Source organism: Protopterus annectens, chromosome 1.part0 (assembly GCF_019279795.1).
Source record: "Protopterus annectens isolate FY-2018-M chromosome 1.part0, PAN1.0, whole genome shotgun sequence".
NCBI classification, from domain to species: Eukaryota; Metazoa; Chordata; order Ceratodontiformes; family Protopteridae; genus Protopterus; species Protopterus annectens.
The window spans coordinates 1,935,544,208-1,935,567,429 of NC_056725.1; the positions used below are offsets into that span (position 1 = coordinate 1,935,544,208).

At 40.9% G+C, this 23,222-nt stretch overlaps 1 protein-coding gene across 1 annotated transcript in view; it reads left to right on the forward strand.

Moving 5' to 3' along the window:
* Nucleotides 1–15,030: 15,030 nt before the first annotated feature.
* The window catches only part of SLC45A2 (solute carrier family 45 member 2), a 1,296,083-nt gene continuing 1,287,891 nt past the window's right edge, over nucleotides 15,031–23,222 (forward strand). The window contains exon 1 of the mRNA XM_044070238.1: nucleotides 15,031–15,593. Coding sequence (XP_043926173.1) covers nucleotides 15,200–15,593 — 394 coding nt within the window. The 5' untranslated portion in view covers nucleotides 15,031–15,199. The remainder of the gene's footprint in view (nucleotides 15,594–23,222) is intronic.

A 23,222-nucleotide genomic window follows, 5' to 3' on the forward strand; every position in this document is an offset into this window, starting at 1 on the left:
AGTAGGTTCAAATAAGCAGCATGCGTATCACGCCATGTACATATTGACAAAACTGTCTGCCAAAAGTGACATGCATGTGCTGCCCCTTTGTGCTGGATTTCCATTAATAGAACCTTTATTTTATTTTATTTTACTTTAATTTATGATTTGTTGACCAGGTTAATCCTACTAGGTCAGTGACCTACTTTTAGAGGAGACCCAAGATGGTATTTATACTGGCTAGGGGAAATATGGCCAAAACATAAGAGAACTTTCACTACTCTTTTTGATAGGTGCTGCATGATCTTTTACATCCATAAAAACAATGCACTTGTGGGGGCACTGCAATAAATTGAGCCCATACCTCCAGCAGGTATACTGTTATATTGCAAAATATGAGAATACTATATGGATACCTACATAAGAAACCCTGAACATTTATAATATGTTGAGTTTCAAGTGGAAGAAATATTGCTGTGATGAGGCAAAAATTTCAGAGCTGAATTTTAACTAAAAAGATTGCATGTATTGATGAAAGTAACTTGCTTTTAGGTATGATTTGTGCTGAAACTATGTACCTAGCACACAGAAAACTGGCACAGAAATAAAGCAACCAGAGTCAGATGGAATTCTGTGCTGACAAAATTAATAATCAGAGTATATATTTATAATTGACATTAATGCAATGCATAATGTAATATTTGCTCAAATGTTCAAAACAAACAACTGGAAAATGAGCAAACTGAAGCCGTCATGTGCATCTTGCAAGATACCTATTCAGGATATCATGTGAAATTAGTGGATCAGGAATCAACCTAGATATGAATATAAGAAAATATGATGCAGGATTCCTTTCCAAATATAGTTGTGTACATTTGATTTAGCATTACTTAAAAAAAGAAACTTAGCAGCAAGATCAGTACTGTAATTTTATTCTGTATCACTTGCTTCCCTCATGGCTCTCAAGTCCTTATTTCAAAGATTGTATGAAACCTGATATCAGGAAGGCTCAAACATTAGAAACCATTTAAAATATTATTCTAATTCTCTTGGAAAGTTGAACAACGGGCTTTCCATCAGTGCGTCTGTTCTGAACAAGAAGTATGAAACTTTAATGTATAGCATTGTTCATTGGCTGCAAACCTTAGTATTTTACCAGTAAATCAAACATTTTGCCAGGAGGTGGGCAAAATCAAGGTCCTTCTACAAAACTAGACACCCCTGAGAAGTACGTTTATTACCAAAGCGTGTTCCTTCAAATCACAACTTTTACTAGGGAGGAAGCAAAAATGCTAGGCAAAATAAGGGACAGTTGAAAGGTTTATTTATTGTTGTAGTGTGTTCTTTGACAATGCTATACTTCCACTCAGTTACACATAGCTGGATTGATCAGTACTTGTAAAGAACGTTATTAATCAGCATAAATTTACTTTTCTGTTGTATAACTTGATACATAGAATTATATTACAGCTTGCTTCTGTTCGCTTGCATAACATCATAAATTCCATTGCAATGGGTGATAAATCTATCTCTCCAGTGCATTCTGTTTATCTGCTGATGGAGCTATAACAAATACAAGGCAACTGGGTCTTTCATGGCAAAAAAGGCAAGACAGAGATATTCGGCATACCTCTCAACTGTACAGATTTTCACAGAGTTTCTAGATTTTTGCTTCATATTGTTGGTCTGTTTTACACAAACTTGAGATTTTCTAGCAAAACACGGACAAATCGTTGAAGATGAAAGTCAGAAAATAATGACAGGAATTTGAGTTTCAGACTTCATATGCTTCAAAAAAAATTCATGTTAATGACAGACCTGTTATTTTATCAACTTTCTAGGTTTGTAAGAGCAGTATTTAAAAATTGTCCCTGTTTTAGGGCCTTTGCCCCCCTCCCCATTAGTTATGGTTTTGTCCAGACTTCTTGCTTTAAGAGGTTGAGATGTTTGAGCTCTGCTCAAGATTCTCTAAGACTCTGAGGAAAGGACAGTATTTTAAGTTTTACCTGATATGTTAGGGTCTTTAGGTTAGTGCTCTCTTTATTTAGGAACATCTGGGGTCTTGCTAGTTGTTTTATATGTCTACTGAAGTACCTCCTAAAAGGAACATTATGCTCAATAACTGGCCTAATAAATGCTGATTATACAGAAACCTTGACTTCTCTAGATCTGGATTATAGTCTGTTGGAAAGTAGCAACACACTAAGAAGGATTTTCTGGCTACTGCTGTTATGATGACCGTAAGATAAGTGATTGTAGACCCATGAGTCAACGTCCCTAGCAACACTTTCATTTGAAGTGGGGTGTTGTCTATGCTGTATGTTTGGGGGAGTGGTTGCCCACCAAATATCATAATATTGCACTTGTTTACATTAATTTGAGCTTATTTTAAGTACACCAGTTATTTATGTGTGTATGTTCTTTTACAAGGGTAAAAGTATCAGGAGGGGGTTTGTTTGTTTATTTGTTAACATTAGATTACCTGGAAAGTCTGACTGGGTAGAAGCTCATTTTCAAAGGGGGAGTCTCTGGGATACAAATCTGTCCCACCAACAAGTCCTATTGATGTCACAGACCAGGTTGAGGTCTCGCATGTGGGTTACTCGAATGGAGTTTGACTTGCAGATATGCAGCAGTCCCATCAGGGTGGGATATGAGACTGCTTTGTATGCCAGCCAGAGGTCACCTCTGAGGATTCTGTAGGAGACTGAGTAGAGGGACAAGGCCTTTAGCCTATTTGTGTAGGGTAGATGTTCCAGACCCTGGATTCTCTGGGTGAGGAATCTCTGTGGTCTCTCCAGCTGCTGCATGTGTTTTATGAGGTACATGCCAAAAGGGGCATTGTATTCAATAATCGGTCTTATAAGGGAAGAATACAGGGATGTTATCACCACCTTGTCCTGGATGAGATACCCTTATTAATGAGGTGGGCCATGTAGAAAGCTTTCTGTACACCTGGGTTTCCAAGTCCCTTACAACTGATTGTGTGCTTAGTGTCTTATTATCAATGTGATCATTCTCCCCAAAAGAGATTTTTGGCATTCAGTTTGAGGCCATGTTTCTGGCTCCAGTCATTTGTTTGGGTGAGACCCTCTTGGAGGATGTCCACATCACTAGGGGAATTCATGACTGCACTCAGCTTGCAGTCATCTGCAAACTTGGTCAAGCCTAGCCAGCACCTCTGAGAAGTATATCCCAAACAGCAGAGGCCCCAAGACGAATCCCTGGGGTACACCACTTGTTATGGGTCTACGACTTGAGGTGACTTTCCCTATTTTGACTATGTGGGTTGTATCAGTGAGCCAGTTTACTACCTAACTGGTAACATATGGATTGATGCCTAGTTGAGAGAGTTTATCTATTATACCTGAGTGGAGAATAGTATCGAAGGCCTTGGCCAGGTCAAGGTAGGCGGTGTGCACCGTCTTACCCTCATCTATGGCCTTGGTTACTGTCTCAAAGAAGTTGACCAAATTAAAAGGTATGACCTCCCCTTGACAAAACTAAACTGTGTGGGATCAAGTGTCTGGAGGTTGCCATGTCTTTGTTTAATGAGGTCCATGATAATCCGCTCCATGGCCTTGCAGATCAGGCTAGTTAGGCTGATGGGTCTATAATTTCCTGGATCGGTGGATGAGAGGGATTTGTGTGAAAAAAGTAGTAGTTTGGTCTTTTTTGGGTTGAGATTAAGTTGTGAGTTACCAAGCCATGTTTCAGTGGTGGTTAAAGCTTGACAATAACTCCCAGTTTGTAGGCATCTGCAATGAACAAACATTCCATCAGTAAGAAAGGTGTGTGTGTGTGTGTGTGTGTGTGTGTGTGTGTGTGTGTGTGTGTGTGTGTGTGTGTGTGTGTGTGTGTGTCAGTGTGTGTGTGTGTGTGAGAGATGCCCTAATTAAGGATAGCAGGTTACTTAATTTGCTCAGGCTCAAATCCTGCACCTTGGTTACAGGAGACAAGAGCCTGAATCCTCTACACCAACTACGAGAATACTAAAAAAAAATATGAGCATCAATTTATTTTCAAGGAATTGTGATCTTCAAGGGAAGGTTACTGTTGCTCATGTGAAATCTGTTTTCAATGTGCAACTGTTTTGTTTAGCAAATGGTCATAAGTGATTGTGCTACAGAACTTGAAAGCAGTGTTCATAGCACAACAGGGAGTATATTTGCTTTTGATGCAGATGGCTGTGGGTTCTACTTCCACACCTTGTAGATGGTTTGCTAATACTGTGTTGCACTTTATGGGGAGGGGGTGCTACAGTCCTGAGTGTGTCCTCCTTTGGATCAGATGCCTCATAACTATAAACACATTGTTTGGTTTGCCATCTATTCAGTATTGCAATGTTGCCAGCAATGTATTCTTCAAGGGCAGCAGGCACTGAATTTGTCAATGAAACACTGAAATATAAAGTAGTTTACTTGCAGTAACATCTTCATTAGTTGCAGATCTATTTAATGTGGAATTATTCAGATTACTTTTACTGCTGCAGAAATTGTGCATATTATTTGATACTGAGTAGCCTTTTATGGTTGAAATGCTCTGAAATTAGCAGTTTTATCCTTATTGGTTTATGTTTGTTTCATTGCTTATTGGAAAAATGTCCAAACCTACAAATTTAAAACACACACTAACAAGCGGTGCTGTACTATACAAGGAGTATAATTTAATACATTCAAGATGGTGCATCAAAGAATACACGCGTATGCATGGTCCTACAAATGTGTGCAAAGGGCCAATAGTTTGAAATCAGCCCAAAGGTACACTTTTTCCTCCAATGACCAGATGCATTTTCTTTGATTGTATGTTTCAATGCCATTTCAATTAATGTAAGTTTTAATGGTGGAGAAGTTTACTGTTCATGCTAAGTCTGTTTTCATTGTGAGACCATATTGTTTTGTTTAGCAGATGTTTATCTGTGTTTGTGCTATAACATTTGAAATAAATGTTTTAAAGCTCTTGAATCATTTTAGAAGTGAAGAAGAGAATAGTACGAACACTGACAGGTTTGAACAGTGTTTATGGTAAATCAGGAGACGCAGCCAAGTAATGGACACTGGAATGGAATGGAATAAACTTTGGCCACCAGATAGCTATGATAATGAGGAATACCTTCTGTGTGGCTCAACTTATAAGTAAAGGCATGGCATCAAGATCAAAGGAAATCATAATGCCTTTGTACTCGGTCCTCATCAGGCTCATAATCAAGATCACTGCTCCCTCCTGCATATATCTAACTAGGCACTCACACAAATTGGAGCAGCCCCAGATATTTCGCACTTAAAAAATACAAAGCATAAGACATGTCTTATGCAGACTGACTAAAGACCATAGGGCTATTACATCATCTCACATCATTTATTGAGAGGTGTCTTATTCCTGACCTACAAGGCATTCTCTGATCCAGCCCTTATGAAAATGTTACTTATTTGAAAGAAAATTATACAAGGGTTGCACATTCCATGGACCTGAACCTTATTTGGGATTCTAACAGAACTTTCTGGAGAGACACATTCATATCCCAAAGGCTACCTCATCCATGGAATAGACTTCTCATCTTTGTATAACCAAGCCCATTCCTCACTCTCTTGAAAAAGAATGTGGATAAATGGATGGGGAACTGTAAATTCACTCCCGGGGTACTTCACATGTCCCTTATGGACAGAGGCAGTCTGTAAAATGACTCAGGGCTCCAACACACAAAGACCCACCACCCTGATACTACCCCATCCCATATCTGGTGAATTAAGATATAATACTGCCACATCCTGGGTATTATTTGCTTGGCTTGTAAAGGCTCTTGTGCAATTAGTCTAGTAATCACCTATGAACCTATATATCTAGACACACACACACACACACACACACACACACATATACACACACACTTGAATGTGGGTACATCCAGATAAATGGCATGCATGTCACTGCATACAGTTTTACAATTATACTGTGCAGGTGCTGGAATTAGACTTTTTTTAAAATAAGTACATTTATAATAGTCTATAGTTACACATACACACACACACACATGTATATATATATATATATATATATATATATATATATATATATATATATATATATATATTTCACATTAGCAGAATCCCAACATACCGACCCCCAATTTAGCGAGAAGAAAACTGGAATCTGCCCGCTGGTGTAAGCCTGTTTATAGATAGGCCTTAGACCAAGAGAAGTCACTTACAATGAGAACAAGCCTTACAGCACCAAGGCAGAGTTACATTGAAAGCAACTGTTTTGAAATCTGACCCACAGTTTTACAGTTTCTTTCCTTTGAGAATGCTTGGGTGTGTAAATATTTTTATTTACTTATTCATCTACTTACTTATCTACATAATTACTTTTTTTTGCCAGGTTCACACTTACTTTGATGAGGTGGAAACCTTCTGAAAACTGGTATACAGTTGCCAAAACAATGGCTCGACCCCTGTATACAAATTTATGTATGTTCAGCAAGCTGTTATATCATGCTGTGACAGGCTTCTCCTTTGGCCGGAACATGGATACACTTACTGGCCGTATGGTTCTTCCCCCTCATGTATCTAAAAGAAAAAATAAAGAGCCCTTGTCTGTACTGTAGACTCAGTCTGCTCTTCAGGCATTGGTGGGGGACTCTGCAGTGGCCATAGACTAGTTTTACCAGGACCTTTTAGTACAGTTCTTTTTGGCACCATGGACCAGGGTAAGGCATACCTTCTGTGGCTGTTCCAGTGTCCATACAGGGTATGGGAGAACCATTAACTTTGCGAATGGAAGTTTTTGCTGGAGGTATTTCCCAGTGTGGCCAGGATAAGAGATATGTTTTCTGGTTTGAAATGTCGTCCATTCAGTTGGTCTTCTCCTAGGGTTGTCTCTAGTGAGTATGATAATAAAAATAAATGACTTAGCTTGCAGCCTTTGAAATCGTGAGGATGTTTTATCAGAGGATTCTGATAATGTCAAGGACAGGGCTTCTCCCATGTCTTCCTCACAAGCACATGACTGGTTCTGAGGAGATTCTTTCCTAAGTTTCTACTGCAGACCTTACTCAAGTTGCTCTACAAAGAAGTAATTTGCATATAAGGCTGTCTAGTAAACAGGTGACACATTTGTGGGATCTTTACTTTGTACTGGAAAGTTAATTCTGTCTACATTTGAACCAGCTCTTCTGGTTGTTTTTGGTTCATTACTTGCAGACTGTTTTGCTTATTGCAGTGACATCTACAACAGATTTTCTGAGTCGAAAGCTCTGTACTTTCTGCTCCCTTTCCTGACATATTCTGATTATTCCCCCTCCATAAGCAGTAATGCTTCCTGTACTAGTCACCTTTGGACAGATCCCTTAATTGTTGTGCCCTTTTCCCATATAACAGTAGGACCCATCACTGCAACAAACTGAAAGAGACATGTATGCAAAAAGCACCTCAATGAGCAGTTACATTAGCAAAGCACTGCTCCAAACAATACAATAAAACACATCCAATGCATCTGTTTCCATCAGCATTAAATCAAAACAACAAAGAAACTATGTCGCAGAAAATATTTAAAAAAGTGCACTGCTGTGTCTGCCTGGAAAAAAAGTAGCTCAAATATGCACTACTTCACTAGATTTCAAAGACTGCTAAAGTTTTCCTATCAGCATGGGGCTGCAGATAAAAGGAGGACACAGAGGAAACTGTTAGCATTTCCTGAAGTGTTAGTTACCCTTCCACCAAAGTACTGCAACCTGAGCTCATAGACTAAAAGCTGCCTGAATGTAAACAAAAATATCACATGACCTGCCATCCTAATCAAAACAATCAGACAAGCAGAGAATCTTGACACTCTTCCTTTAAGAATGGATTTTAGGTTCAGTATAATCGAGAGACATTGATTCAATTTCAGGATTTCAAATTTGGTTGAGCTCTGCAGTGAAGCCTGCAGCACCAAATTACAGCCTGATCATGCTGATGCCAAGGCTTCCAAGGAGGGACTTAACATTGAGGTGGCTAGGTCAAAAACTGACCATGGAGCCAACAAACAATGCATTAGCTTACTGCTTGCTTTAGGAAGCCAGTGAACTATAATAACTTAAGTGCAGAATTACCAGCTAGGCAGGAAGACAGCCAAGGCTTTTTTTTTTTTTGCTGTAGACATGAAACATCAGTGACATGGTATCAATTTGCACTTCAGTGACTCCATTAGAGAAAGGAAGCAAATGGACAGCAGACCATTCCTACATCAAGTGGCACAAATAGTGGTTGTGGCAAGGAACAGATGGAGCTGGTTGATCCAAACTGAAGTAAGAGTGGTAGACAGGAATCTCAGGAATGAGGGGACATCAAATGCTTGTTGGGAGGTATCAACATGAAGAGCTATTGGGAGCTCTATATATATGTTAATGCTGAATTTAGGAGGGTACAACTTGTATGAGGTGCCAGTAGTGGATTTTGTGTTAACTGTGGATAGTGACATCCAAGTTATTATGGAGAAATGGCCAGGTGCAAAGTTAGCATTGTTAAAAGTAGTAAGAAATTGAGGTGTTGCACCATCCCTTTAGTTCAGGCAGCAGAGAGGATTATGAGGAAGCTGAATGGCTTCAGAGACAAGACCATGAACAACAAGTGCAAAAGCACACATTCCACACCTGAGAATTAAGGAAAAATAGTGACAATATATGATGAGGATTGAGAAAATTTATCACATCATTGGTTAAGAATTTTTGCAGAGGACACAGATACTACATAGGTTCATAGGTTCATACTAGGCTATCTGCCCTAGGACATTTATAAGCCTAGCCAGAGTGTGTTTGGCTTTCGCCACCCATTTTAAATTAATTTTGCTATGCCCTTTTTCGAGGTTAGTATACTGTGCCTCTGTCTAACAGTGACACAGAAGTGATACCCGGGGTAAACCTACGATCTCCCATCCACTCATCAAGATTCCTCTTGAAGAGAGTCAATGAGGGACTCTGCCTAACCTGGACTGGGATTTTATTCCAGAGTGAAGGGAGCCTCTGGGTTATGAATCTGTCCCTCCAGCATGTCCTATTTATTTCAGTGCTGAGGTTCAAGTCTCGAGCGCGTAGCTCGATGGGATTTGAATTTTCTGAGGTGCAGCATGACCATTAATTCAGGGTTGGACATGGCTTTATACGTCAGGCACAGATTGCCTCTGAGCAGGCGGTATGCCACTGAGTAGAGCTGGAGTTTCTTTAGCCGGGCAGCATATGGCATCTGTTTGAGCCCTTTGATCCTCTTGGTGAGGTACTTTTGGGGTCTTTCCAGTTGCTGCAGGTGTCTGGTAAGGTACATCCCAAAAGGGGCATTGTACTCAATTATGGGCCTGATGAGGGATGAGTAAAGAGGCACGATGACCTCCCCTGATCTAGATGTGAATCCCTACATGATTAGGTGGGCTATATAAAATGTTTTTCTAACCACTTTGGTCACGTGGTTGTCAAATGAGAGATTGCTATCAACTTGGGTCCCCAGGTCCCTAATTACTTCTTCTGTACTTAAAGGATTACCACCTATGTGGCAATTTGTGGGCACTTTGTTTTTGCCAAAGGGGATGACTATACACTTTTTGGCGTTTAGCTTGAGGCCATGGCTATGGCACCAGTTGTCTGTTTCTAAGAGGCCCTTTTGGAGGATGCTTGTGTCAGCTGGAGAGTCGATTATGGTGCCCAGTTTGCAGTCATCTGTGAACTTGGTCAGCCACAGTCCTTCCATGTTGGCCTGTACCTCCGAGAAATATATACCGAACAAGAGAGGTCCCAGGACTGAGCCTTGTGGGATGCCACTTGTAACTGGTTTGGAGTCTGACATGGCTCCAGCAATTCTAACCATGTGGGTTCTGTCCTTGAGCCAGTTTGCAACCCATCTAGTGATATAGGGGTTTATATTTAAGCTGGTGAGCTTATCTATAATGCCCGAGTGGGGTATTGTATCGAAGGCTTTTGCGAGGTCCAGGTAGGCTGTGTGGACCACCTTCCCTTCGTCAATGGCCTTGGTGACTGTTTCAAAGAAATCAACCAGGTTTAAGAGGCAGGATCTGCCCTTAACAAAGCCAAACTGGGTAGGATCCAGTGTCTGTAGGTCCCCAATATCTTTATTTATGAGGTCCATGATGATCCTTTCCATAGCTTTGCAGACCAAGCTAGTCAGGCTTATGGGGCGATAGTTTCCAGGATCCATTGAGGCACCAACTTTGTGGAGAGGGACCACTGTTGCTGTACGCCACTCTTTGGGTACATATCCTGTAGTAAGGCTGAAATTGAACAGTAGTTTTATGTTTGGGTTTAGCTCTTCTTGGAGTTCATGTAGGACGCAGCCCGGGACACCGTCTGGTCCCATTGATGCTGTGTTTTTTGCTTTGGAGAGCGCAGCTCTTACCTGAGCATTTGAGATGTCAGGGGGACAGCACTTTGCTAGGAGAGATATTTGCCCTTTTAGTGGGGGGGGGGGAGTTTGCGCTGAACCTGTCAGCTAGGATGTTGGCAATGTCTGTGGGTTCGGTGTATTTTTTGTCATTTTTCACTAATTCTGAGCATATCTGGGAATTCCCACCCAGGTTCCTAACATAACTAAAGAAAGCCTTGTGATTATCCTTAGTGTCCTGTGCAATTTTTCTCTCGAAGCTGGCCTTAGACGATTTTATGAGTGCCCGTAGTTTTTTGCTAATACTGATCAGAGATGCCTTCCCTTTGTGGGATTTTGCTCTATCATGTAGTAGCTTCCTCCTTCTATTGTATAGTTTGTTTATGGCTGGGGTCCACCAGACAGGACGCCTGCCTTTGGAGGATTGGGTCTTGGTTTTATTTGGGATTGCATGATCCATGCATTCCTGAAGGTGTTCATAGAATGCGTTTATAAAGGATTCTGCGGTCTGGGCCATATTTTCCACAGGCCCGGGCTTTGAAGGATTCCACCTCGGTTTTGAGGAGTGTGAAATTTGCTTTAGAGAAGTTTTTCACTGTGGTTTTCAGGGCAGGAGGTGGAGTCGGGATGTGAATATCCAGTGAGATTAGTTTATGGTCTGATCTTACCAGTGAGGGATACACTTCTGGTCTGGAGCATAGAGTCCCCATGTTGGTGATGATCAGGTCCAGTATGTTTTCCCCTCTTGTGGGAGTGGTAACAAGTTGTTCCATAGCATTTGAGTTTATAAATTCTAGGAACCTTTGGGCTAGGGTGTTGGAGCTAGAGTAATGCTCCCAGTCTATGTTTGGGTAGTTGAAGTCACCCAATATAATGGTGTTTGGAGAGACCTTCATATTTTCCAGTGTTCTCAGGAAGGCCGAGTGGGATTCCTGGGTTTGGGAGGGTGGTCTGTAGCAGGCTATAAACTGGAAGGCAGTTTTACCCACTGTTAGTTGCACATGGATAGTCTCTGAGGCTTCGTGCTGTGCCACCAACCTGGAGGTGTGGGTATCTTTGACGAATATTGATACTCCCCCTCCTTTTGTGGTTCGGTCCAAGTTTTGGGGCCGAAAAGCATGGTATGAGGTATAACCTGATAGTGCTGGGGTGCTCTCAGGAGCCTTGAACCAGGTTTCTGTTACTGTACAGATATCGATGTTCTCCATTCTAAGGAGAGTTTCGAGTGCATGCATCTTGAGGTTTAGACTTCTGGTGTTGAGTAGCATTACTCTTAGTTTCTTATCCCTTGTGATACCTATGGAGGTGGGTTTGTCTTTTGAGCCTTGCCAAAAAAGGCACTATGGGGGTAGCAAGAGCCTTTGCCAATATCCAAAAGCCCAGGGGTGACAGGTGCAAGCCGTCCCTAGCGAAGCATCATGGCTTGTCGAGCATGTCATCCCAGGCTGACAGGCATTGGATCCCCTTTGAATGACACCAATACTTAAGCCAATTGTTGAAATTGATCATCTTGTCTTCATATTGTGGCATCATTCTTGGTGACGGTAAGATGCTACTCAAGGTCAGGGTCATACCGGCCTGGGCTACATGCTCAGAGAGCTCCTCTATGTCTCTTTTCATGTAGTCCAGGGAGGTACGTCTCAGGTCATTCACACCAGCATGGACAATGACTGAGTCATATTTGTACTTGCTTGGAGTGACCTGAGTGCTTGTGTTATGTGGCGGATCCTAGCGCCCGACAGACAGCTCACCATGACCTTCTCCTTGTTCAGCCTGGTGAGCGGGACGTCAGTGTGCCTGACGATAGAGTCACCTATTACAAGTGTATCGGGTGTGTTGTTTAGCCTTAAGGGCTGTGACTGTTAGGCACACTGGCTTTGAGAGCTTTGTGTTGCACGTGTTTTGTTTTGGGGTAGCGGTTGCTTGGGTGTCTGCTTTGGAGGTCTCTGCTGCTTAGGCAGATTTTTATTTAGAGCCTCCGAGTATGTTTTTGTGTGTTTATGTGTTTGGTTTGCTGTCGTGGTAGGTCTATGTGAGACTGGAATTGTAGTGAGTGTGGTTTCCTTCTCCTCCTGACTGGTTTCGCCAGTACTGAGTTGAGAGAGCTTAGTCTCCAGTATGGCTATATGGTTGCATCTCTCACATGTGCTGGAATTTGTTGGGAGGAGGAGAGGGTTGTCTGTGTACATGAGGCAGTTGTAGCATTGCCTCAAGATTCCCAGATTCACCAGCTGGACTGGAGAGGAGATTGACAGCTGACCTTTGGGCATGCTAGAATAGTATTGGGAATTCCTTTATAATTGAAAAAAAGGGCCAATGGGGAACAAGGTACTCAAGGGGAGTTTGTGAGGGTGTAGTGCTTTTAATATTTTAGTGCTGACTTATATAATTGCTTTAGTGAGCAAGTGCCAGGTAACTTAAATGCAATGTGTTACAGGTAACTTAAATGCAAAAACGACAAACAGTAACTTTCTTTCAAGTGAAACAAGGAAATAAGTAGAGTAAGCAATGCAGATATCACTAGGGATCCACAGAAGCACTGAAAAGCCGCGTTTAGGTGGAATTAGCGTTTCAGGGAAATAACAAGCGAACAAACAACAAGCATACAAATAAAGCTAGATTCAGCAGGCCTGGATCTAGTCTATGCTACAGCAAACAAGGTGTACCAATTTCAGTAAGAAACAGTTCAAATATATAGGCACTATAAGCCTTTAACCAGAAATTCCCAGCTCAGAAGGGCAGAGTCCAGCCTCTCCTCCCACAAGAGTGCAGACCACAAACCTTCTTAATGTAAAATAACTGGCCTGAAGCCCAAGTGCTTAAACCAGAATTAATACACTTTTAGAATAACAGACACTGAGCCCTCAATCAGCAGTTCCCAACTTAGAAGGATGTAAGCTACCTGTTCTGCCACTACAGTGCAGACCACAAACCTTCTTAATGTAAAACAAATGGCCTGAAGCCCAAGTGCTTAAACCAGAATGAATACACTTTTAGAATAACAGACACTGAGCCCTCAATCAGCAGTTCCCAACTTAGAAGGATGTAAGCTACCTGTCCTGCCACCACAGTGCAGGCCACAAACCTTCCTAATGTAAAACAACTGGTCTGAAGCCCAAGTGCTTAATCCAAAAGACTTAGAATGATAGCTACACTTTAATCAAGTTACTACCAAGCAGTAATAAATACAATTGAATACTTTAAAGAATGCCTGGATTAGTGCTCAAGTTATACAAACAAAGCTAGATTCAGCAGGCCTGGATCTAGTCTATGCTACAGCAAACAAGGTGTACCAATTTCAGTAAGAAGCAGTTTAGATATGCAGGCACTATAAGCCTTTAACCAGAAATTCCCAGCTAGAAGGGCAGAGTCCAGCCTCTCTTCCCACAAGAGTGCAGACCACGAACCCTTCTAATGTAAAATAACTGGCCTGAAGCCCAAGTGCTTGAAACAGAATTAATACACTTTTAGAATAACAGACACTGAGCCCTCAATTAGCAGTTCCCAACTTAGAAGGATGTAAGCTACCTGTCCTGCCACCACAGTGCAGACCACAAACCTTCCTAATGTAAAACAACTGGTCTGAAGCCCAAGTGCTTAAACTAAAAGGCTTAGAATGAGTTACACCAAGCAGTATTACGACTGGGGCCCTGCAAGATGTGCTTGCCAGAACGTAGGATTCACCATTTTGTGGAGAGGAGGGCGAGGGTAGCCACCCTCACTTGGATGTCGTACAGTTGTCCTGCTGTATGTTTGTTTCTTTATGGAAATGTGTTAAAAAAGGGGGAAGAGGTGTACTGTTACGTGTACAGCTGCAAGCCACCTTGTATTGAAGTATTCTAGTGTACTGCTCCTTAATATTAAGAACTTTGAAAATCTTGTGTTGAATATTAAGCAATAAAATAATTTGGTTGAAGTTGGCTGATAGGTCAATACAACGCATGGCTGTAGTAATTAAATGTCATCCATGGTGCTTTGAATGCTTACTCTATCCTAGGCGCCTGCAACATGGGTGGAAAAGGGGTCTTGGTGTTTAACTTACAGGTTATTATGTGGACAACGTGCTCCATTTCAAAGTTTCAGGCGCTAGTTTTACTACTGCTGCTCTTTCTATTAAAGTTTGTATTTCTAAACTGCGGTTGTTAAATCATTTAACGGTTTGGGACTTTATTATGTTAACTTTACAGCAGCTAAACCACCTTTTAACTGCCCAGAACGGTTTTGGACTTTATGACGTTAACTTTGCAGCAGATAACCACATTTGACAGTCATTAAGTAAAGTACCCTTTAATTTTATTTCTGCATCTTGTTTTTCCACATTTAACTTTTCGGATATCCCTAATACTACTAGGCCATGTACACTACTCTGGAAAGCATATAGCTCCTTAAATTGCACAGAGAATTGTAATAATACTAGCGTTAATAATAATACTAAAAGACTGATGTGCATGAAGCACTCATAAGTAAATGTGATTTGATGCTTCCAAAGCTGCATGACAACGCGTCCATCATAAGATGTCATTTTTTTTTCTTAGGTTTTGTAACCATTTTTCCACTCTTCTACAAACTGGAAATAATTTCTCACGTGACAAGTGTACCAGGGAGAAAACTTTTGAAGAATGCGAGCTGAATCCATGTCAATGGACTGTCACGTGGTTATTACAAGCATGAATTAGCACATTATATTTGAAGTTAGTAGTACAACTTTTCTATTCTCCATTCAGCAAAAAATCCCATAGTTTCGCTAAGTAACTGGGAGGACTGATACCGCTTTAGGGCAGAATACAGGAGGTTTTCAGTTGGAGGCTTGGAGCTCTTGATTTCCAGTTTCACTTCACCAGTACTTGTACCCCAGTATGGAGAGCTACAGTAGTCCAAATAAAGTACGGACGACACTTTCAGAATATACATCACAGAATGCCGAAGTATTTGGTTTTGTAGAGCCAACCAAACAGCCAAGGAGCCGCCTGGTCATGCATGGCATGGCAATGTTCGGAAGGGAGTTTTGTTACGCAGTGGAAGCGGCGTTTGTGACACCAGTACTACTTAGTGTGGGTCTACCCAGGAGTCTCTACAGCTTAGTCTGGCTTATCAGCCCCATTTTGGGCTTCATTCTACAACCCGTCATTGGCTCAGCCAGCGACCACTGCCGCTCGAGCTGGGGAAGAAGGCGGCCTTACATCCTTTCATTGGGCATCCTAATGATACTTGGCATGACCTTGTACCTAAATGGCGATGCTGTGATATCAGGCAAGTAACTTTTTAACTAAAATCTTACCTACTGTAATTATTTATTGGACTATTAAAAGTGAGTTTTACACACACACACACACACACACACACACATATATATATATATATATATATATATATATATATATATATATATGTGTGTGTGTGTGTATATTTGCAGTTGTTTATGTATTATATACAGAGATAGACACACGCAGAGACACGCGTCTCTCTCTCTCTCTCTATATATATATATGTATATATAAATATATATGCAAATATATATGTGTGTGTGTGTGTATATATATATATATATATATATATATATATGTGTGTGTGTGTGTGTGTGTGTAGATGTATATGCGTATGTGTTTGTGTGTCCCTGATTTCTTCTTGTGCTGGCTTCACATCATAGCTTTCAAACTCTTAGCACAAAAATCTGGACAAAGCCAAAAATAATGGGAGGGCACAAAGGGACACATTTTAAATATTGCTCTTATAAACTTAGAAAGTTGCTAGAATAAAAGGTCTTTTGTTGCCATGCATTTTTTTTTCTGAAGGATATGAATTCTGAAACTCAAATAACTCATTATTTAGTGAATTCATTCCCTTCTGATTTGCTACAAAAATCCAGAAAATCACAAACTTAATGAGGAGCTGACCAAAAATCTGGAGATTCTGCAAAAAGCTGTACAGCTGAGAGGTATGCCAAATTGTAGCTCATAAAGTATTCATTTGCAGATTTACAGCTAGGATTCACTTCTTTGGGATAAGTATTAAATATGTATTTATCCACCTTGACCTACTAAAAGTAGTTTCATGCCATTCTGCAGTGCACTTACTTGCCTTTCTTGGCATTTGTATTCCACAAAGTATAACAGCCTGCAGTGTATGAAAGTGAGTGAAAGTGAAATGTTGTTGATTTAACAAGGATATTACAAAGTTACTACATGTTGGTGTCTTTCTGAAGTGCAGTGGTCTTGCTCTGTATGCTTTGCTGTTGTACACATGCCTCTCAACTGTCCCTGATTTTGCTTCCTATTTTTGCCTTTTCCCGTGTAAAATTTCTGAATTCTGGTAAGTTACTGAGGGTTAAAATCAGTCAGTAATGCCAGGTATTTGAGTCTTGTACTTCTTGTGGTCCAGAAACTGTATGTTGATGGAAAAACGTTTGTTCTATCAACGTTTTAAGTAATTAGAGTAATATTAAAAAAATGTTCCTATTTCTGGGTATTTGTCCAGAATTCTTGAGCAAAGAAGTTAAGAGATATGACAATGCTCTTAATTAACTAGGATTGCCATGTTTTCATTAGCAAAAAGAGGCATCACAGATTATTGAACACAGCAGCAGTACACAGTATAAACTCTCCAAAAACAGTTAAGACTAAGGTCTTTATGTGGATGCTTTGCCACAGATGGCCTGCACCTGTCACCTCTGGGATTCCAGTTACTGGCTAAGGCTCTTGCCGCCCCTATAGTGCCTTTTTTAGGCAAGGTTCAAATGACAAATTCACCACCGTAACAGGAACAGGCAAGCAAAAAACTGAGGGTAATGCTACTCAATGCTAGAAGTCTAAATCTCAAAATGCACTCACTTGAGGCACTCTTTAAAATGGAGAAAATCGATATCTGTGCAGTGACTAAGACCTGGTTCAAGGCTCCAGAGAGCACCCCTGCACTACCAGGCTATAACTCATACCACACTTTTCGGCCATGTAACCCAGACCGAAACACCAAAGGTGGAGGTGTGTCCATATTCATTTAGGATATCCACACCTCCAGGCTAGTTGCTCAGCATAATGCATCCGAGGTTATCCAAGTGCAACTAACTCTGGGCAAAACTGCAATCCAAATTCTAGCTTGCTACAGATGCCCCACCATGCCCCAGGATTCCCACTCCTCTTTTCTTGATGTACTGGAAAATATTAGGGTTCAACCAAAAACCCTAATGATGGACGACTTCAACTACCCCACCATTAACTGGGAAAACTACTCGTGTACCAACTCCTTAGCTCAGCGCTGTCTGGAATTCATAAACTCCAGTGCCCTGGATCAACTTATCCACACCCCCACCAGGGGCAACAATATCCTAGACCTAGTCATTACCAGCATGCGTGACCGGTGTTCCACACCTGAAGTCAACTCCTCGTTGGTCCGATCCGACCATAAGCTAATCACCCTTGATACCACATCCTGCCCCCACCCCCTATTAAGGAAACCACGATAAAAAATTTCTCCAAAGCCAACTTCATGCTTCTTAAGACAGAAGTGGTGAACTTCATGACACCCATGCAGATGGACAATACAGTTACAACTGCTGAATCCTACACAAATGCACTCTATAAGCACTTACATGAGTGCATGGATCGTGCCATCCCAAATGAAACCAAGATGCTATCCTCCAAAAAAGGAAGCCAATCTGGTGGTCCCCTGCCATAAACAAACTGTACAACAGAAGGAAGAAACTGTTGCAAAAGGGAGTAAAATCCCATGAGTGGAGGAGCTCCCTGGTCAGCCTCAATAAGAAGCTGAGATCCCTTATAAGATCCTCCAAAGGTAGCTATGAAAACAAAGTCGCCACTAATTCTAAGGGCAACCACAAAGCATTCTATAGCTATGTCAAGAATCTTGATGGCAACACCCAGATCTGCTCTGAGTTACAGCACAACGCCACGAAAATTACAGAACCAACTGATATTGCCAACATCCTGGCAGACAGGTTCAGTGCTAACTTTACCCCCCCACCCCCTAAAGGGCCCATATCTATACAGGAAGAATGCAGAGTCCCTGTAATCACAACTACGCAGGTAAAAGATGCACTCTCTAAAGCCAAAAACACAGCATCCGTGGGACTGGACAACATCCCAGGCTGTGTTTTACACGAACTTCAGAACGAACTGGCTCCCCACCTAAGCATCATGTTCAATAATAGCCTCACATCAGGCTTTGTGCCCACTGAATGGTGCACAGCAACAGTTATCCCACCCCACAAAGGGGGAGCCACCACTGATCCCGGGAACTATTGACCTATTAGCCTGACGAGTCTGGTCAGCAAGGCCATGCAACGTATCATCATGGAACTCATAAACAAAGACATTGGTAATCTCCAAACTCTGGCTCCCACCCTGTTCGGGTTTGTGAAAGGCAAATCATGCCTCCTGAACCTGATCGACTTCTTTGAGGCAGTCACCAAAGCTGTAGATGAGGGTAAGGTGGTTCACACAGCCTATCTTGACCTCGCCAAGGCTTTCGACACCATCCCCCATTCTGGAATTATAGCTAAACTCACTAAACTGGGTATAAATCCCTACATCACAAGATGAGTTGCCAACTGGCTCACTGACAGAACCCACACTGTAAAAGTTACAGATTCCAAATCTGACCTCAAACCAGTGACAAGTGGAGTACCACAGGGTTCAGTCCTGGGACCTCTCCTGTTTGGTATCTACTTCTCTGAAGTACAGGCTAACACAGAAGGCCTCTGGCTAATGAAGTTCGCAGATGACTGCAAACTAGGAGCCATAGTCAAGTCCCCAAATGATGTGGACATCCTACAGAAGGGCCTCGCTGAGACAGATGCCTGGTGTCAGAGCCATGGCCTCAAGCTCAAAGCCAAAAAGTGCAGTGTCATCCCCTTTGGTAAAAACTCTGTACCCATGAACTACCACATTGGCAGCAATCTACTTAACACCGAATGTGTGATAAGAGACCTTGAGGCCCAGGTGGACAGTAGTCTCTCCATTGATAATCACATCGCCACAGTAGTCAGGAAGTCCTTGTACGTGGCACACCTCATCATAAAAGGGTTCTCATCCAGGAAAAAAGAGGTCATTGTTCCCCTCTACTCGACATTCATTAGAGCCATTATAGAGTACAACGCCCCTTTTGGAATGTACCTCAGAAGACATCTGCAACAGCTGGAAAGGCCACAGAAGTACGTCACAAAGAGGATTAGTGTCCTCAAACAAATGCCCTACACTGACCATCTCAAAAAAACTCCAGCTTTATTCTGTAGCATATTGCCTACTCTGAGGTGATCTTTGCCTAACATATAAAGCTATGTCAAACCCAGAGCTGTTGGACATGCTACACCTAAAGAAATCCCAATCCCTCCGAGCTACACACTCTAGGGACCTAAACCTTGTCACCACAATAAACAGGACATGCTGAAGGGATAGATTCCTGTCCCAGAGACTTCCCATACTCTGGAACAGGCTACCCATCTGCGTCAAGTAAAGTTCTTCATTAGCACTCTTCAAAAAAAATCTTGATGAGTGGATGGAAAATAGGAAATACACCCCGGGGATCACTTCTGTGTCTCTGCTCGATAGCGGCACAGGTAAATAACTTTCTTGAGTGGCGTAAGCCAGGGAACCTAGTTGGCTAGGCTTATGTAGGCCCTTGGGCCGATAGCCTAGTACCTACCTATGAACCTATGGAGTGCCATACATTTTTTATATTAGATACATTAAGAAAACTGGAATTTACATTCTAATCCACTGATCTAAAGATACCTGTGCCCAGACTTGGAGTCTTTGAGTGTGTACAAATTTATTCCAAAGTAAGGTATTATTCCTGTGTAGATTTTGCATCATCAGATTTCTCAGATGCATTTAACACAACTGCTGTTTTACCAATATGGATGCCTTTTTATGTGTATGTAGAATTAAAGTTTAGCATATGCACAAAAAATTCTTGCACAAAGACTCAATTATTCTTATGTTGGTAGCATGTTAATTTGTGGATAACCTAAACTTGTATCAGTTTAATTTCTGTTGTTAGTCACTGAACAGTATGTTGAAAATCCAGATGACACTGCATGAACAGTGCTTTGAAATATTTTAACTGTTTCTTTATTGCCTCTTCTATCAGTGCATCTTTCACTCTCTACTTACCTCTAATCCTCAGAGAAAGTTATAAACCTTCATATATCTAAATTTCTGTCAGCCCTGTTGGGCCAGCCAGTCTTGAATATAGAAACATTTACTTTCTCTGTCATGTTAAACACAGGCATGCTTCTTTGCTGCATCATTTGTTCCGTTAATTATTGCATGCCTTGTTTTTATAGATGTTTTTTTTTTGATGCTGTAAACTTTGCACAGCATTGCTGAATTGATTTGTTCAGCATTCAGATTGTAAAAGCAGTAATAAAAAAAAAAAAAAAAAAAAAAAAACCTGACACATGAGCTGCCAGGAATCCACTTTAATGAAATGATATGGTAAGTTCTTTTGTTAGATAAATTAACTCCCTTGGGCCTTGGAATTGTGATTTTGTTACAGTGCAAGTACTCTGGGTTCAGACAAAAGTCTGAGTCTGAATGTTGGGAAAGACAGAGAGGAGCTGAGCTGTGATTTAGTTTTGTTTCCCTTGGGAGGAGGGCATGGGTTGTTCTGCATATCACCTCCATAGCTATATGTTTTCTATGCCCAGTAGATGTTATCAGTTCTGTTAACGTATTCAGTGGACATGCATGTACCATGTGAAATGAGACTTGGTCAACTTGTGCAACCCACGACTAACATAACAGGAGAGAGGAACTACTTATAGTGACCTGCCAGACAGTGAATATGATGGCAAATGTCCCCTCTTCTATAACACCTACCTGCAAAGAATTAATGAATCAGAAGGCTGATACCTATCAGACACAATTGAGGCATTTGAGTGTTTGGTGAGGCCCACCATCTGACTAGAGGGTTTATGCTCTGGTAGATGATGTGAGTAAAAAAATAGGAGTAGTAGTTTATTTTATGTATTTTTGGCTACATTCATATATTTTCTGCTCGTACCACTAATTCACCTATTGCCTTTTCTTTGTACAGTTATGTCAGAAGAGCTTGATTGTTAGTGGTGATAATAGGTCAGTGCCCCCTAATTTGGTTAATGTCCCTATATATTATACTAGTAATATAGAAAAGGTTAAGATGGTGTTTAAGAAACATTGGCCACTACTCCTAACTGATGAGAAGATCAAAAAAGTAGTTGGTGATACACCACATTTTCGATTTAAGAACCGTAAGTCCTTAAAAAAGATGCTTTGCTATCCTGAGAATAGGAAAGATAGATGCAGTGAGATTATAGGGACTTTTCCATGTAATAACTTCAGTTACTGTAGATATATTAATTGTGACAGTTTGTTCTTCCAGCTGGCCGCACAACGGAGGTTTATGTTTAGGGTTAGGGCGGATTGTGCCACTAGAAAAGCTATATTTTTGGCAGAGTGTGAGTGCTGCTTGTCTTTCTATGTTGGAAATACTAATCAAACATTAAGGGAACGTGTTAGAGAGCGTGTGTATTGCATGCAAGTACAGAATATCACTATTCACCCTTGCTAGACATATAATGGAAAGTGATACTCTGCATGACTTTAAATTTATGGGGATGGACATCATGGTTGAGAATGATAGGTTAGGTGATTTGGAAAACAGGACAGAAAAGAGTGAACTACAGTGGATTTTGAAGCTCAGAGCTGATAAGGGCTCCAGGTTGCATGAGATGGTGTCGGTTAAGCCTGTATTAAAGTTGAGAGGGCTTCCAAAGTGATGAGGGCTATGTATTGGAATCTATGATATTGCCTATGCTAAAGTTATATAGATGGAACTTTAGTATTTATTTGATTTGGTTTTAGCTATGTTTGTATGTTAAGAAAGGGGCATATATCTTTAAAGTTTTAGCCTACATCATAGTGACATAATAGCGCATGGCACTCTCTTAATATAGTTTGGATACAGCGTTGAATGGACGTATAATTTGACTGTGAGTAAATGTTTTATGATTGGTTCCAATTTAATTGGAATTGTATGTGTGTGTGTGTGTATATATATATATATATATATATATATATATATATATATATATCTGTGTATATATATAAATGTAATGTAAACAGTGACAACTGGTATAGTAAACATTATGGAAGAAACACATAGTTCTACTTTAAAGAAACCAAAAAAAATCCCAACGAGGGTAAAACTAATAACAACTGAAAAAATAAAAAAACAAAAATCGATCACAGACAGAAAACTTCACTTTAATGGCAACAATACTTGCTGCAACAATAGGCCTAAATGGTGGATTACTGTTGAACATCCTATTACACCTGTGATTTTTGGGATTGCCAAAATTCACAAATGCCTAAGTAATCGACCATTTAGGCTTATCGTTGCACAAGGGGCTCAAAAACAGAGCCCCTTGCGGCGTTTGTGGATGAGATGACTAAAAGCGTTTTGTGTGGGAAGTAGAACACATCCTCAGGGATTCACGGCACTGTTTAGAGCACCTTAGAGCTGTTAGGACATCTGGCGCTGTTTCTTTTCTTACTATTGATGTGATTACTTTATTTTCTGTTATACCCCACAATGAGGAGTTAGTTTTTTCCCATGAGAGTTTGTTGAGGAATAATGGAGTTGACAAATCTTGGATAAATATTTTGGTTGACCTTATGGAACTTATACTTCAAAACAATTTTCTTAGTTTTGAGGGGGAAATTTATCATCAAGTTTCGGGGGAGGCAATGGGAGCCAAGTGTGCTCTCGTGTTTGCCAACCTAGTGCTCCTATATTGGGAAGAGATGTTCATTTTTCCCTCTCATTTTATGTCCAATATTCTATTATATAATAGATTTTTGGACGATATTTTGATTCTGTGGA